Below are 15,533 nucleotides of genomic sequence, written 5' to 3'. Positions count from 1 at the left end.
TACCGAGCATCCTGCTTCTGGTACATTCTAATGATCCAATTCACAATTTAAACATTTTTCTCCACCCAACAATTCCCTATTTATGGGGGACAAGGTGAGGAAATACAAATGGACCCCTGAGAAACCAGGTTTCAGTATCCCTGAAACAGGATACACGCACTGTAATCAGTGGTGATATCCCTGTGAAATAATACTCGGGCCCTGGCAGAGGGCTGTGCTGGAGCGCACACAATCAAAAAGTGCCTGGGAAACAGCAAGGCCAGTCACTTAGTAATGAGAAAAAGATCACGACTTGAAACATAACACAGTCTTCTCACTAGGAAAGTCAAACAAACCTTTCTTTTTCTGGAAGGTCTGTTGTTCTACTGATATGTGCACTTACATGCCTGAAACTGGTCAGAAACAGGCTGTCAGAAACATAAATAAAGAGCCATCTTAGAGACCCCCTTTGCATTTCTATCGGCTTCCCAGAAACTTCTGACTGAAGAAGAGATAATACAAGGCTCCTTCCTTAGGGTCTGTTTCCAAGAGGATCAGTCAGGGTTTCTAAGATGTTACTTGGGAGGTTTCTAGTAGTTATTTGGAGGTATAGGGACTTGGATTGAATGCTATCAAAATCCACATTCAAGATTTTGAATTTAAATTTTGCCTAAGTAAAAAAGTTATACTTTTAATTCTAAAATTCTACTCTTGAAAAAAAGTCTAAGACACAGTGTCACAGACAGAAGACACGTGTGGTAGAGGGCCTCCTCTGTATCACTCCAACAGCCACAGTAACTTCTCAGCATTGTAAAGTGACTACAGAGATTCAAGTCAGAGTAAAAGTCAAGACTAGTTTTGTCAGTACTGGTAAATATGGAAATTTACAAATTCACAAAACAGAAAAGCAACCCTGAATTTTAAAGCAAATATAAATAGGTAAGTCTAGCAATGGACAGTAAATGTAATCATGTTGAATTGGCATGTATTATTTCACTCAAATTCCTACTATCTCTGTAAGGCAAAATAAACACTGTCCTTGTTAAACAGATGTTAAGCAACTTACACAAAGTTGGGCAGTTTAAAGTAAGGATTTTATTAAAGACTGGAAATCTTTAATAAAATCTGGAAATCTTTAATAAAATCCTCCTACCTATTCAACAACTCTCCTCACCTCCGCTTTCCGAGGTCACCAGTCTTCTTGAGGGTAGTTTATTCTTGCCGACTTTATTTCCTCATAGACGAACATCTTTTCTATCTCCACAAAGTATTAAAACGGCTAGTCATTTGTTTTCTCAAGTATCTACTGTTCTTGAAATCGATTACTGCCAGCAAAATTACCAATGACCAATAAGGTCTCATGGAGTACTCAGCAGTCTCGATTTCTGGGAATGAAAACTGTGAATTTATGAATGGAATTTCTAGCATTTCCAAGGACTTGCTTTGATCCTCATTTTTTATTACAGCTCTCCTCTGAAACACTTTCTTCCCTTGTTTTACATGCCACCGCTTTCTGTGCTCCTTTACTCCCTGGTATCTTAAAAAATTAAACTGTTTGACACCTATTCATCTTTCAAGATCCCATGCAAAGCAATTTTGAAGCCTTCAACAATGCCTTCCCGAGGCGCCTCAGTACAATATACCACTAAGAGCTTCTCACGTGCTGACTGTGACTATCTCTCCCTTCCTTAAACGAGACAAGTTCTTTGGATATGGTCCATCATTTTGCTTCATCTCCCGGTTTTAGCAGATAATCTGTACTCGAGTGACTCTAATAAATGTAGAAAGGAGGGCCCTCCCTGGTGGCACAGTAGGTTAAAGCACGGCACAATGAAGCTATTGGAAATCACTGACACGAGTTTGATACTTGGCCAGGGAGCTGACCCACAAGGTGCAGCAGACCTCTCCTGTCTTGACCTCTGCTCCCTGGTCAGTGTACTTCCATAGGTCTGCCTGTTCTGTTCCCTACTCTGTCTCTGGGGAATCCAGAACAGAATAGTATACTGCTGAGGGGAGCAGCAGGTGGGTCAGGAGAGGTCTGCTGCGCCCTGTGGGTCACCTCCCTGGCGGGGATTGAACTCATACTACAGTGGCGGCAACAGCTTCATAGTGCCGTGCTTTAACCCACTGTGCCACGAGGGAGGCCCATAAATAAATAAATCTTTAAAGAAAAAATGTCAAAAGGAACTGCCAGGGAGTGGCAGTGGTATGAGGTCAGAAGGTCTCAGAATGGCCTTACCATTGCTCGCTGCCCACCAGATGGGAGATAATGCAGCCTCTGCGTTCAATCTTTCATAAGTGGTCAGATTAGATTAGTCTCTTTTAGGGAACATTTCACTTAGCAGGGGCTGCCCACAAACCATCTTTTCTGAACAGACTGTCACCAGGTCGTGGTGTCACACCTGGCACAGCTTTGACTTTCCTATGCTTTGCTCCTCCCTCTCTCACCACCACAGGAAGCAAGGCGAAGGTGGTTAACTGGATGCCAGGATCTGGCCCTCGCCAGGAACCAAATCATTGAGCACCTTGATCTTGGGCTTCCCAGCCTTCAGAACTGTTGAGAAATAAATGTCCACAGGTTAAGCCACACAGTCTAGGGGGGCTTGTTACGGCAGCTCTAGCACATGAATATATGCTGCCTAAATCCTTTCTGGAAAATGTCTTTTTTTCAGGCAACTCTAATTGTTAGAAAATTGTCCGTTGGTCCCAGGCTACCTCCTGTCCTCTGTATCTAAGAGTTGGAGAGAAATAAAGAATACAGGGGATTTGACCATAATGGAAGGGAATAATTTTCAAGTGAAAAAATAAATCTGACTTAAACAATGAGGAAAATTTTAAAGTCAAAATCAAATCAATAATACAGCAAAGAAATACATTCTCCAGAAAAGCATCAAGGTATGCTGGAAAGTAGTAGTTTGCAGAAAAGACGAATAGGTTTAAATTAAGGACCATCGATCTTTAGTTCCTCATCTACTATGAAGTGGGGAATAATAATGTATTGTGTTATTGTGATAATGCAGCAATGAATCAAAATGCTTTGAATAACTGGAAAAGGGGGGGTGCCATAAATTTTCTTAAATGACTCGTAATGAGCAGTATTTATGATGAAATCCATAAATACTTGAAAGAATGAAAAACTGAAACAGACCATGGCAATGTGGCAACATCAGGTATCGTCAGGCTGCCTCCTTCCTTCTTGTGCCTATATTTATAGTGTTATTTATATTAGAGCTATTTATATCTAGTTCTCTAGGCTTTAGCTAAATTCAGGGGCAATAATTACTCTCTGTAACTCTGAATCAGTGGATCCACTATGCATGAAACAAAATACTTCATCAATACTGAGTATCCAAGAAAAGAGTTCTCTGAGAACAAAAGGAAATGATATCACACTTTAGTTATAACATCGCAAAAGATGTTCTGCCTATTTGAGGTGCAGTCCATATTTCAAAAGAAATATTTGCTGAAAAGAGTCAAAGGACAGCAGTGTTGAGAAGGATTTGAGTCCTTCTGGAAGTCATCACTCTAACACCTTATTTCACACAGACACACTGCCCTCTGCAATACGCCTGACAGACAGACACCCATCTGCAGCTTAAAATACTTGTTGGAAAATTTTTTTGTCAGGTAACTCTAATTGTTGGACATGATCTAAGCTCTGTCTGCTGGAACTCCTGTTTTGACTCTTGTACTTCCTCTGAGAATTCACCAACACACTTAGCTCTCCTTCTTTAGAACCATTTCAACAAGTTTATGAGAACATCCCTTGTCCAACACTTTCTACCTTCCTCTTACGCCTCCTTGGTTGCCAGCTGCATGTCTGGCACTTTCAGCTGCCTGGCCTCTGAGTTCGCTCCTCTTTGTCATGCCCCCTCACTGCAGGCTCAACGAGTGCCTCGGGTGCATCCTCACAGAGGCGCTGACCTTCCCTGCACTGACAGTGTGATCTTCCTCCAACCCACTAAGAGCTTTACAGCTACTTGATAGCTTTCAATAATATATTTACTTTCTCAGCTTCAAAACTATCAGGTCAAAGGCAGAAAGAATGCTTCTTTCAAAACCTTGGCGATCTGAGCTGCAAGCATTCAAGCAGAGGTTGTTATAGTCAGATTATTACACAAGATGGCCTTCATGCTTCCTTTGCATTATGCTCAACATCAAGATCCGGAAAAGAGTCGTACTTGCAGAAGTCAAGTCCTCCTCTAACATGTGGATTTGTGGATGCAGAGTGCTGACTAGTGAGGCCTGTGAGGAAAAAGTGATGTCAAGCTAAGTGGAACCTAGAGCTGCCAAACCTCAGACCACTGCTAGTTCTATCAAACACAACTATGATACAAGTCCATTTTCCATGAAAGTCGCAAGACTATATTCCATTCCACATCTCTAGAAGTTACTAGAATGTTCCACAATAAACCACATACACAATCCTGGAAATTTAGAAGGCCTGGAGAAGACTCTACTTATCTAATTATCCTCCAAATTTCTCATACAAATGCAAAAGCAGGAACGCCAGTAAAAACCCATTCTGGATAATTGTACCAACTACTGAGAGTTGCAGGCATGAGCATCCTGGAGAACATAAACCCCATCACAATGGATGAGAAGGCTGTGACAGGCGAGGAGTGTTCGCTGGCTGTGCCAGCGGGAAGCTCCAGTTGCTTTCTCAAACTTGGGCTGATGAACAAAACGAAATAGGAAATCTCACCCTCAGTTCTAACACTTGGCCGAGGCACCTGCTAGGCAATAATGACTTTGAAGAAAAGCCCAAAGTTTGTCATTCCTAGTGAGAAAATCTCAGTGAGTAGAAGGCGTAGCACCAACGAGTCAACTGTTTTTGACGGGAGGCGGTCACGGTGCGTGAGAGGGGCAGGGCCAGCTGGTGGGGGAGGGAAGGCAAGAACACTGTGAAGGTGCTTTCAGAAACTTCCTGACCAAACTAGTTCTTTTCTTTTCCTTGCTAACCTGCCATAAATTGGAATGTGATTAGTCTCTAGAAGAAACAATGCACAGTAGACATACATCAATGTTTACTAACTGGATTGTTTCTTCAAAGCACAGTAGAGTTACTCTGTAAAGAAAATAATAGCAAGAAGGCATTGATTACCTCTTAGAGAAATCAGTGGGCTTACAGGAAGTAATATTACCACTATTAATAACATTAAGTGGTTACTCAAGCAAACAGTGAAGCTGCTAACATCCACTACTTGCTGTGGGCCAGGCACTGTGCCCTGAGAACACCCCCTGAGGACAGGACAGGGACGCTGGGGGTGGGGTCACCATGGTGGAGACATAAGTCTGCACTGCTCTGTGCGCTGCTCCAGTCACATCTAAACTTCTGATGGGTCACAATTACTCTCCATAAAGGTCATGCGCATCACCGACAAACAAAATGTCCCTTTCCTCCAACAGCTGCCCAAACTCAATTCTACCAATCTTCTTAATTTTTGCCAGTTATCTGGGAAAAAGATAATTTGGGGGCCCTTCATGGTTAGGTGCTGCACTATGAGACTAACTTGGACTCTGCAGCAAGAGTTCCATCCCTGGCCAGGGAGTGACCCACAGGGCTCAGCAGACCTCTCCTGTCTTGCCCGCTGCTCCCCTCAGTAGTGCGTCTCAGCAGATCTGCCTGTTCTGCCCCCCACTCTGTCTCTGCATATCCTCTCACCCCCAGCACTTTTGGCCTATACCCCAGTTCTTATATGCATAAATTGATAAAATCTTAAATAAAAAAAAAAAACAACAACAAACTCACACAGTGTCTTTAAAAAAAAAAGATAATATGTTGCATTAATAAGGGGGGACAGCTCTTAATTCATTAGTCATTTGTACTTTCCTTCTATAAACTGTTTGTTCATATCCTCTGTCCATTTTCAGTTAAATATTTATCACTATTGATTTGGAGACAGTCATTTATATGTGGATATTCTATCAGCATAAATAAATAAAAAGGAACAGTTAGCTAAACTTTAAAAAGGTATCATACCTTATAGTAAATTCCAGATAGCATAATCCTTTCTTATGGAAGTCTGCCAATTTCTTGATATTAATTTAAAGAAGTTATATATTTATGTTGAGGGAAAAATAATTCAAGTAGGTAGGACAGAGCATTACAGACTATATTAGAAAATTAGTATAGGACTATGACAAGTCTATGTCACTGAAAGTACATTTGGTCTATGAACAATGCAGAGGTTGGGGCTGCTGCTTTCCCCCAACCCTCCTGCCACAGCATGGCTGAAAACTCACTTAACTTGCAATATCCAAAAATTTAACGTCCAATAATAGTCTATTGTTGACTGGAAGCCTTATTGATATAAAATGTGAAATAACATAATTTGTATGTTATATGTAGTATGTACTGTATTCCTACAAATAAGCCAGAGAAAGTAAAATGCGATTATGAAAACCATAAGGAAAACAGATTTACAGCAGTTTATTGTGTTTATCAAAACAGTTAAGTTCACATCATGCGTAAGAAAGTTCATGTACAACCTGAACCTGCATAGTTTAAACCCTGTTCAGGGTCAACTATGTTGGAAATTATGAACATGGTAAGTGTATTACTAAGTAAAAAAAGTAAGTTATAAATAAAGCTAGTGATTCTGATTTTTATAAAACAAATACATTAAACATTAACTGTATGAAAAATTAGCAGGGGCCTCCTTGGCGTTGCAGGGGTTAAACACAGCACTGTCAAGCTCTCTGCAGCCACTGCCCACGACTCAATCCCTGGCCAGGGAGTGACCCCCAGGATCAGGCAGACCCCTCCTGTCTCCTTGCTGTTCCCTTCAGCAGTGGATTTCAGCAGATCCACCTGTTCTGCTCCCCACTCTGTTTCTGATTGCGCTCATCCCCCGCACCTCTGGCCTGTACCCCAGCTGTTGTATGCATAAATAAATATATTTTTATACAACCAAACAAAATTAACAAAGGCCATCTCTAGGTGCCTGGAGTTTATAATAGAAAAATTAAATGTATTTTAAAATGCATTATTTTTGCAGATATTCTTTCTCAACAGACATAAATATGGTTAAGCTTCTGGAAAGAAGGAACTGTGACTCATTTCTTTCTGCAGAGTTCAAGTGCACAGTATCCCACCTAGAAGTCACCCAACTGACCTTTGTTAAATGAATGAAACGGGGACTATTTCACAAACACAATCTTTATATTATATCAGCTACTTAAAATTCTGAAATTAGAAATCTTACCAGGAGAACATATTTTCTCTCCAAGAAATATTTCATTCTTACATTCTTATTTTTTTTTCTTTCTTTTTTTTTTTTCATTCTTATTTTTAATGTATAAGTAGGAAGTGTTATGCTTTTAACAAACAGGAAAGAACTGCAAGATTCTTAATGTATATGAACTAAATGCATAGGTATGTGAGAGCGGTGGGGTGACAAATATTTTACTTTTGACAAACTTATGGCAAATACAACAGCATGCATTACGTTTTCTCAGACACAAAGGCTTATCTCTGCTTTATGAAGGATGTTATTCATACGAACTGAGTATTTATTAAAAGCATTGACAAGGTTCTTTGTGTATACAAGGGTCACAAATATTGACACTTTACAGTGTGACTTTAAACACATATACTTGGTTCATGACTGACAGTCCTACTATAAACTACACTGAATCCTACACAGAGCTACAACATAATATAACCAATGTATAGAGACAGAGGAAGAGCCAAATGGATCAAAAATCAGAACTACTCCCAAATAAACCCAAGTCCTACAGAAATTTAGTATATGACAAAGACAGCATGTCACAACAGTAGGGAAAGGATGCGCTGAAGCCTGGTAAGCTGTGCTGGGACAAAACTAGCTGAATTTCAGAGAAGTCTGGCTCAGCTACACATCATAACGTGTAATATATTCCAGGTGGATTAAAGAGTTACACGTTAAAGGAGAAGAGGACACAGGAAGGTATTTAATTAATCTTGGGAGAAGGTCTTCTTAAACAAGACACAAAAGGCAGAGAGTTACATGGAAAATACTGATGAATAGAAAAAGATAATTTCAAATTTATGTTCAACGAAAAGGAGACATGCTATACACTGAGAGAAAATATTCGCTATACACATAACAGGGAAAGGAATGATATTAAAGTAAAGAACACCGAATAAAGCAACAAAAAAAGTAAGCAACTCAATAGAAAAATGGGCAAACCCCAAACAGACAAATAAGTTGCCGAAGACAAAGCACTGCTGGTCACTTGTGGCTCTGGAGAGGCCTCTAACTACAGTAACAGCTGACGGATACTGCCCACCAGGCACCTGGCACTGTTCTCCAAACTTCAGCTACCAACTCCTTTCACTGCCCAACTCTATGGGACAGGAACTATATTACCCCCAGCTACAGAGAAGATGGCGGCAGAGGTGGCTTCACAGCCGGGAGCAGGGGCTGGGCTTCCCACACGGGCACCGGGTTGTGCAGTCCAGTCTCTTACCTCTAGACTACGTTACCCCTCCAGCGATGCAGGGAGCCAGGGAAATACAAATTCAAATAACCATCACTTGTTGTACAATTTAGTAAACATAGAAAAGACCAGCACAGTCCATGTGGAAACGAGTGTCTCCAACTTGTTCATGGGAGAACATAACAGCACTTTCTTTTTGGAGTAAAACCTCCTGTCATGAAGAAGTATAAACCTACACCTCTAAATCATTTGTAATTAAAAAAAAAAAACAAAAAACCAAAACCAGAAAACGACAAAAACTCTCGTTAGGAAACACTCTGAAAGAACGTTCAGAAAAACAATTTACCCAATGGAAGGTGGACAGGTGATTTCTTAGGAAAACATTCATTTTATTCCTACAGGTAGCAAGAAATCTTAAAACTCCATTTCTCTCTTGCTCCTCATGCCAAGAAAGACTACCATAGGAAAAGCGGCCCATTGCTTCCATGCTAACTTTTAAATGTGGCTGCTTCCCTTGAGACTTAATCAGCTTGAAGAGAAACTTTCCCTGAAAGCCTGAGTCTTGACTCGATAGCATCGCTGAATTTTTCACCTTCCCTCCCAGAGGGCTGATGCAAGTTCTGTTTCGATTCTTCCACAGTTGTCCCTCAGCCTCTTTCTCAACAGGTTCAAGGAGCAAGATTCAAGGTGAGAAGCTCAAAGTCTCCCCTTCTGCTTTGCTCAAAAGACATAAAAGTGACCCTTCCTTGTTTTCAGCTCTGTATTAATTCCTAGCACACAGAAATATGGTTTCTGAAATCAGCTCTCCACAGTCTCTACCTCTACTGCGTACACACTAAGTAACAATACTTATGGGAAAAAGTGAACCATGTCACAGCTTTTCTAACGCTGCAGCTATCCGACACTCTTAGAGGCTCCACTGGAAGAGAAACAGCAAAAAGCACATAGGGCTGTAAGAGGGGATGGTATAAATTCACCACATAAAGTTGACTGTGAATGGCAACATGCAAAGGCTGGAATGCCTTCAGCTTTCTGAAGAAAGCACAGCAGGGCAGCTTCCACTTGAACAATTTCATTTGTATATCCAAGACTTCCTACAATTTTTTTGCATGCTGCATTCTAAAATTTAGTGCCCACTTGGTTTTTGATGATGACAAAGCTATTACAATTGGCAAGGGTGAAATAGGTCGTGTGAAATGCACAAGCAGCTCAAAAAACAGTATCTTAACCTGCAGTGGTGACCACAATTTCACATAAAGAGGAATGTAAACGCATTCCATAGGGTACAGATGGGATGTAAGTGGAGATTAAGGTCAGCAGGAGACGGGGGAAAAAATTGTAAAGTACATGACTGCATTTTTTTCACCCGCATCTTAAGGTTACAGGTGATCACTCCCTGAAAACACAGAACTTCCTCTGGACATCAAGGACAGCAGGTTGCACGAGGGAGTGCAGAACAGCAGGCCCCAGGCCACGATCTCCCTAACCTAGGAGATCCTACCGTGTCCCCGAAGCCATCGGATAATTGCTGGACAGCTCCAGGGGCGAGGCGTTACCCACACAAACGCGAGCCAGCCAGGAGCCAGGATCCCTTCGCCAGGAGCCCAGAGCAAACCAAAACCCCTGCAGGCACCTCACGCTCGAGAGTCGGGTCCTCACTTCGCCGGGAAGAAAACGGAGGGGCCGCGGGGAGAAGCAGCGACCACCCAGAGCCTCCAAAGGCCCAGGGCAGTTAGGGAGAGGTGGGTCTCGGACTTGTCCCCTTCCTCGGCTTCAGCCCTGGCAGGAGTCACAAGTGAGGGCGAGAAGTTGTGGAAGCCAAACGGGGTGGGGTGGGGTGGGGTGGGGAACCCGCGCGAGTTTAACACGGCCATCTGCATTCGTCCACACAAGGTCACTCGCGCCAAGTCACTTTTCCCTGCCTCCCCGGGGGCTTCGCCCCCGAGGCTGCTGGACTTCGACGCCAGCCCACCACGGCCTCTCGGCCCTTCCCGGCGGGCTGCGGCCCCTTCCCGGCCTCCGGGTGCCGGCCGGAGCTCGGACCCCAGCGGGCCTCCCCGACCCCCGCTTCCGGCGCCTCCTGTAGCCCAAACCCCGGCTCCCGCCTCCACCCCCCGCGGCTCCCTCAACGTCCCGTTCCCGGCTCCGGCGCCCCTTTCCCCGCCTCCAGCGCCCGGTCCCGCCCGGGACGCGGGACGCCGTCCCTGCCGCCCCTGCCGTCCCTCCCGCCCCTCCCGGGCGCCCACCTGGCGCGGCCCCCGCCCCCGGCCCGGCTCCTCCGGGAGCTGCCCGCCTCCCGGCCCCGCCCCGCTCCCGGGCGGATACAGTTTGAAGCCCCTCAGGATCTCCCTGGCCCGCTCGTCCTTGGCTGACATGATGCGGCGGCCGCCGCCCGCGGCTGTCCCACGCTGTCCCCGCGGAGCCTCGCAGACGGTGCCCAGACGCCGAGGACGGAGCCGCAGCCCGGCCTGGAGACCTCGGGCGAGAAGCGGCAGCGGCCAGACCCGGACCGGCCTCTCCCTCCCCTCAGCTCCCGCTCCTGATCCCTTCTCCTTCCCCCTAGTCTCGGAGCGCCCGCCCCGAAGCCAATGGCAAGCCCGCTTCGGCGACTGGCATCCCGGTCAGCCAATAGAAACACTCAGCGGCTTGCAGGGGGACGGGAGCGTCAGTGGAAAGGGCCCGGCCCGGGAAGTCCCGTAGGACAATTTTTTCTTTCGGGGTGGTTGCCTAGCGTATGCCCCAGCGGATGTTGGCTTCACATCTGCCAAGGCTCTAGGGGACCGCTCCCGCCGCTGAGCACCCTAGGGCTCTGGGATGACGGCGGGTTGCACTGTGCGATGTGGCCGAGACTACATTTCCCAGCATTCCAGAGGAGCTCTCCCCCCCCCCCGCCTCGGGACCACAGATCCCAGCACGCAACAGAAGCCTACGGACTACAAATCCCAGCATTCCCTGCCGTCTGTAACTTAGACTCCAGTGTGCCGCGCAGTGTGCGCAAATGCATTAAGTCTCCTGCAATTTTGGTGGTTTCACAATCCCGCGGCTTGAAACCAGGCGGGAAGACCCTCCTCATCCTCAGAAGATGCTAACAGCCTACAGAGAGGTAACTTCTGTTTACATGGGACTCAGAAATCTCCTGCAAATCATGGTAAGGCTGCAAACAAACAAAAAACAATGATTAAACCATGAAAGATAATACCACTAAACGACTCCTTCAGATCGTGCTTGTTTGTAAGTGTGGGGTGTCTTTTATGTGTTTTGCAGGGGTTTCTGGCGTGCTGCTGCTTTGAACTGCGAGAGACATCGGTTGTACAACTCAGACTATCAGCACAGAAAGGTATTTAGAGAATTTGCTTATCCAACCTCTGTTGTTTTACATATGAGGAAACTGAGGCTCTGGGAGGCTAGGAGATTGTTCAAGGATGACAGCAAGTTGGAACAGAGTTAGAAGTCGGCCTTAAGTCTCCTGACCCGCAGTCTGGGCTCACACCACATCAGGTTGGGGATATTTTTAGCTGCATGTCTGCGTGATAGTCTCGAGGTTTTCCTGTCCAAGTTGAAGCATCCAGAGGTTAAGTAAGTATTTGTTTGGCGATTTTCGTGCAGTTGAAGGCGTGAGATGTTGTTTATCTTCATTCTAGGTAGGACTTGCTGTCTTGATTTGTTTTTTTTTTGTTGTTGTTTTTTTTTTTACTCAAGGTGACCTTTAATGTGAATTTAGGAACTAAGTAAAATTGTAGTGTAAGCTAAATTTACCTTGGATACTGCTTCTCCCCATTCCTAGATCTTCCTTTTTCTGTCCCTCTTCTACCCCCCTAGGTACCCACCCAATTTTCCCTTTCCTGTAATTCAACTGTTTATTCAGTTTTTATTATTGGCCAGGCGCTCTGTTGTAAGAGACATGGCCACTGCCACCAGGAAAATAACCATCCGGTTAGGGAAAAAGGAGACTCCTTGAGAGCCAAGATGGATTGTGATACATGGCATGAAGGAAATGACATCAGATGCCACGTTGGCCCTGATGGAGAGATTTATTCCAGCTGGTGCCTTTTAAACTTAGGATTTTTTTATATTAAGACATTTTGTTTTTACATTTTCTGGTTAATGAAATGTCATAAACATACAGTAATGGCACGTTTTTACATCTGTATGTCTACACAGCTGTGTCAATGCCCAACTCAAAATACAGAACATTTGCTGTAATGAGCCTTGCCATCCCTGCTGTGTGCTCCCACCGCGAGGTAGCTGCTCTTCTGCTTTCTGCATCCATTCATCAGTTTGGTCTATTTTGACTTTGTTTTGAATATAACCACACAGTAGGCGCACTATGAATCTGGCTTTTTTCACTCATCAGTGTTTGTGGGATTCATCCATGTTGTGTGTGGCGGTGACTTGTTTTCTTTAAATTGCTGAGTACTATTCCCTTGTATGTAGATAGCACTGTTTATTCTACTGTTGATAACAGTTATCAGTCTTTGTCTCTGATTAACAAAGCTGCAATGAACATTCTTACTTTTTTGAATCTGTTGCTGGAGAGGAGTTGCAGGCTTGTAGGGTGTGTAGAGCATCAGCAATTTGTAGATACTGCTAGTTTTCCAAAGTGATTACATCAGTTTGCACCTTCACCAACAATGCCTCTTATCCCTTGTCAGTCCAGGGTGTCAGTCTTTTTAAATTTTTAAATTTCGCCATTCTGGCCAAATACCATAGCTCATGGGTTTTTTTTTTTTTAATGTTATTTATACACACAAGAACTGGGGTGTGGGCCAGAAATATAGTAGGGGGAAGGGGTGAGAGGATTCACTAGAGACAGAGTGGGGAGCAGAACAGGCAGATCTACTGAAATACACTGCTGAGGGGAGCAATGGGCGGGTCAGGAGAGGGCTGCTGCGCCATCCCTGGCCAGGGATTGAACTTGTGCTGCAGTGGCTGTGGATAGCTTTAACACACTGCACCACCAGGGAGGGCCCTTGATGAACAAATTCTTAATGTAGTTCACTGTTTTATGATTAATGCTTTTTGCACCCAGTTACTGAAATCTTTGTCTGCAGAGGTGGTAGGACAAATGAAGGAGACCCTTGCCAAAAAGAAGAGCGAGCAAGCTTGAGACAGGCCCTTGGCCTTGGAGATGGAAGGTGTGAGTTGCTCAGGGTCTGGGGAGGCTTGGGGTTTGGACTCTGAAGACAGAGCTGAAGATATACTGCGAAGGCTTTAACTGAGCCTTGGAATCTGGACATTCTTTTGGAGAAATGAGAATTGCTGCCGGAGTATTTATGAACTCAAACAGAACTTAGTTGTCTTCCTTCGTGTCAAATTGCCCTTCCTCCTCTGTAGCCCTCTTCACTTAGAACCAACTCTAGACAGCTCTGATCTGACTGATGTCTTCCTCCCCTCCCCCCACATTTAACTGGTCACCAAGTCTGACAGCTTCTACAGTCTAAATGTCTCCAATAACGACCTTTCCCCCCTATGTCCAATCGCCACTGCTTTTGTTGAAGATCTCAGAGTCTCTTATCTGGAATGGATCAGTTACCTCGAGGTTTGCCCTGATTCTAACTCTGTCCACTCTGTCCACATCCAATCCACTCTATAGCAGCTTGTGTGATAGTTATAAGATGCTAATTATCCATACAGCTAAGAAGCCCTACATAACTCTCCAGTGTCCAGAAGATAAAAATAACTCCTTTCCATGGCTTACATCCTTTGTGATTTGCTTGCTCAAGTCTTCTAGGGTCAATTCAAGCTTCATCTCCTTCAGAAGCCTGCTTGAACTCCTCTTTCCCTAGGCATAGTCTGGAGAACTTTCTCTGTACCCATAGGGTACCTGTGGCAGTGTCTGTCACAGCCAGACATGGCTCTCTCTGACCAACTGTGAACTCTTTCTGGCTGGAATTTTGCTGTATTTAGGTTTTTACTGGGCATAGCGCATGGCCCATGGTTTCCAAGGCCCATGATAACCAGAATTCAGCTCTGTGCCCTTAACCTAACACCCTCAGTAGTCAGGGGCTAGCCACCCTAGATTTCTCTTCTGTGTCAGTATATGCTACACAGTGCGAGCCTTTCTGACAGTTCTCACTGCCCTAGTTCTTCCTCTTCTGCCAGGAAGACACCTTTTTATCTTCTCCAAAGAAAAGACCTTGTTCTCTTCTTTGCTTTCTATGTGTTGCCATAGTATTTAAACATTGAAGCTTTTTGAGGGTAAGACCCTCCTCTTGTCTTTATAAAATAGTTCCTAGAACATAGTAGATGCTAAAGAAATGTTTTTGCATAAATGAATGGGTTGGTTCTAGGTTCCTTTGTGGGGTCTGATTTCTGCACTCTACTGCACAGGCGCAAACAGGGGCTCTTTTCCTCTTCAAGACACTGTCTCATACTTTGAAGGAATCAGCTTAAGTATTCAGGTTTCTGGAATTTCTTAGCCTCTGACAGGGGGTTTACCAAGTACCAAATGGAATGCCCCGAGCTATCATTTTGGTCACAGAGAACCACTACTGATTCACCCCATCTTTTATTTTAAAAGATCTTCTGAATAGAGGTCAAGAACATAGCCTTGGGCTTCAGAGAGCCTGGCTTCCAAAGTGGACTTTGCCACTTACTGGTTTGGATTTTGAGGCATGGTAAAACTCAGTTAAAAAGAGTTATGAGGATTCAGCAGAACAGTGTACAGCCTCTGGTATGGGGAACAACGCTCAACAGACAGTAATTACTAGGCTACTATGTCTCCACGCCCAGCGAGCCTCAGTCGCCCAAGGGGACGCTTGAGAGGTAAAGCTGGGCAAGAGGGGTGGATTTCGGGCCCAGGATGGTGGTGCCGACGCTTGCAGCTTCGGTGCAGCCTAGGCTGCATTCCTCGTCCCTCTCTTCCCAGTTCCTGACTTAAGACCAGGCTCAGACCCTCCTCTGGCCCCAAGCCCCACTGGATGGAGGAGTGAGGCCGCACTCGCGGCGGGGGGAACCTAGTGTGGGCGGAACTCGAGTGCAGCGGCGGGAGGCTTCCGGGGGAGTGGCTAGGGAGACGGGTCGGCGGAGGCAGAAAAGCGCCGGACGCCGGCCGATCATGGACGCTTGACAACCCGCGGGCAGGCGCCGGGAGGCCGAGCCAGCGACCGAGAGGACGGATAGGCGACGGG

General features: G+C 45.0%; 2 protein-coding genes across 2 annotated transcripts in view; one reads left to right on the top strand and one right to left on the bottom strand.

The window, feature by feature from the left end:
- Nucleotides 1-10,987, bottom strand: part of PDE6D (phosphodiesterase 6D, cGMP-specific, rod, delta) — a 56,522-nt gene extending 45,535 nt beyond the window's left edge. Inside the window, exon 1 of the mRNA XM_004674200.2 lies at nucleotides 10,729-10,987. Coding sequence (XP_004674257.1) covers nucleotides 10,729-10,778 — 50 coding nt within the window. The 5' untranslated portion in view covers nucleotides 10,779-10,987. The remainder of the gene's footprint in view (nucleotides 1-10,728) is intronic.
- A 386-nt stretch (nucleotides 10,988-11,373) lies between these two features.
- Nucleotides 11,374-15,533, top strand: part of COPS7B (COP9 signalosome subunit 7B) — a 21,012-nt gene continuing 16,852 nt past the window's right edge. Inside the window, exons 1-2 of the mRNA XM_012728875.1 lie at nucleotides 11,374-11,551; nucleotides 11,668-11,740. The gene's annotated coding sequence lies outside the window, so the exon portion shown is untranslated. The remainder of the gene's footprint in view (nucleotides 11,552-11,667; nucleotides 11,741-15,533) is intronic.

The sequence above is a fragment of the Condylura cristata genome, unplaced genomic scaffold (genome assembly GCF_000260355.1).
Source record: "Condylura cristata isolate star-nosed mole 26May11 unplaced genomic scaffold, ConCri1.0 scaffold00002, whole genome shotgun sequence".
Classification (NCBI taxonomy): domain Eukaryota; kingdom Metazoa; phylum Chordata; class Mammalia; order Eulipotyphla; family Talpidae; genus Condylura; species Condylura cristata.
The sequence above is the reverse complement of the archived record's forward strand: the minus strand, read 5'-3'. Positions and strand labels throughout refer to the sequence as shown.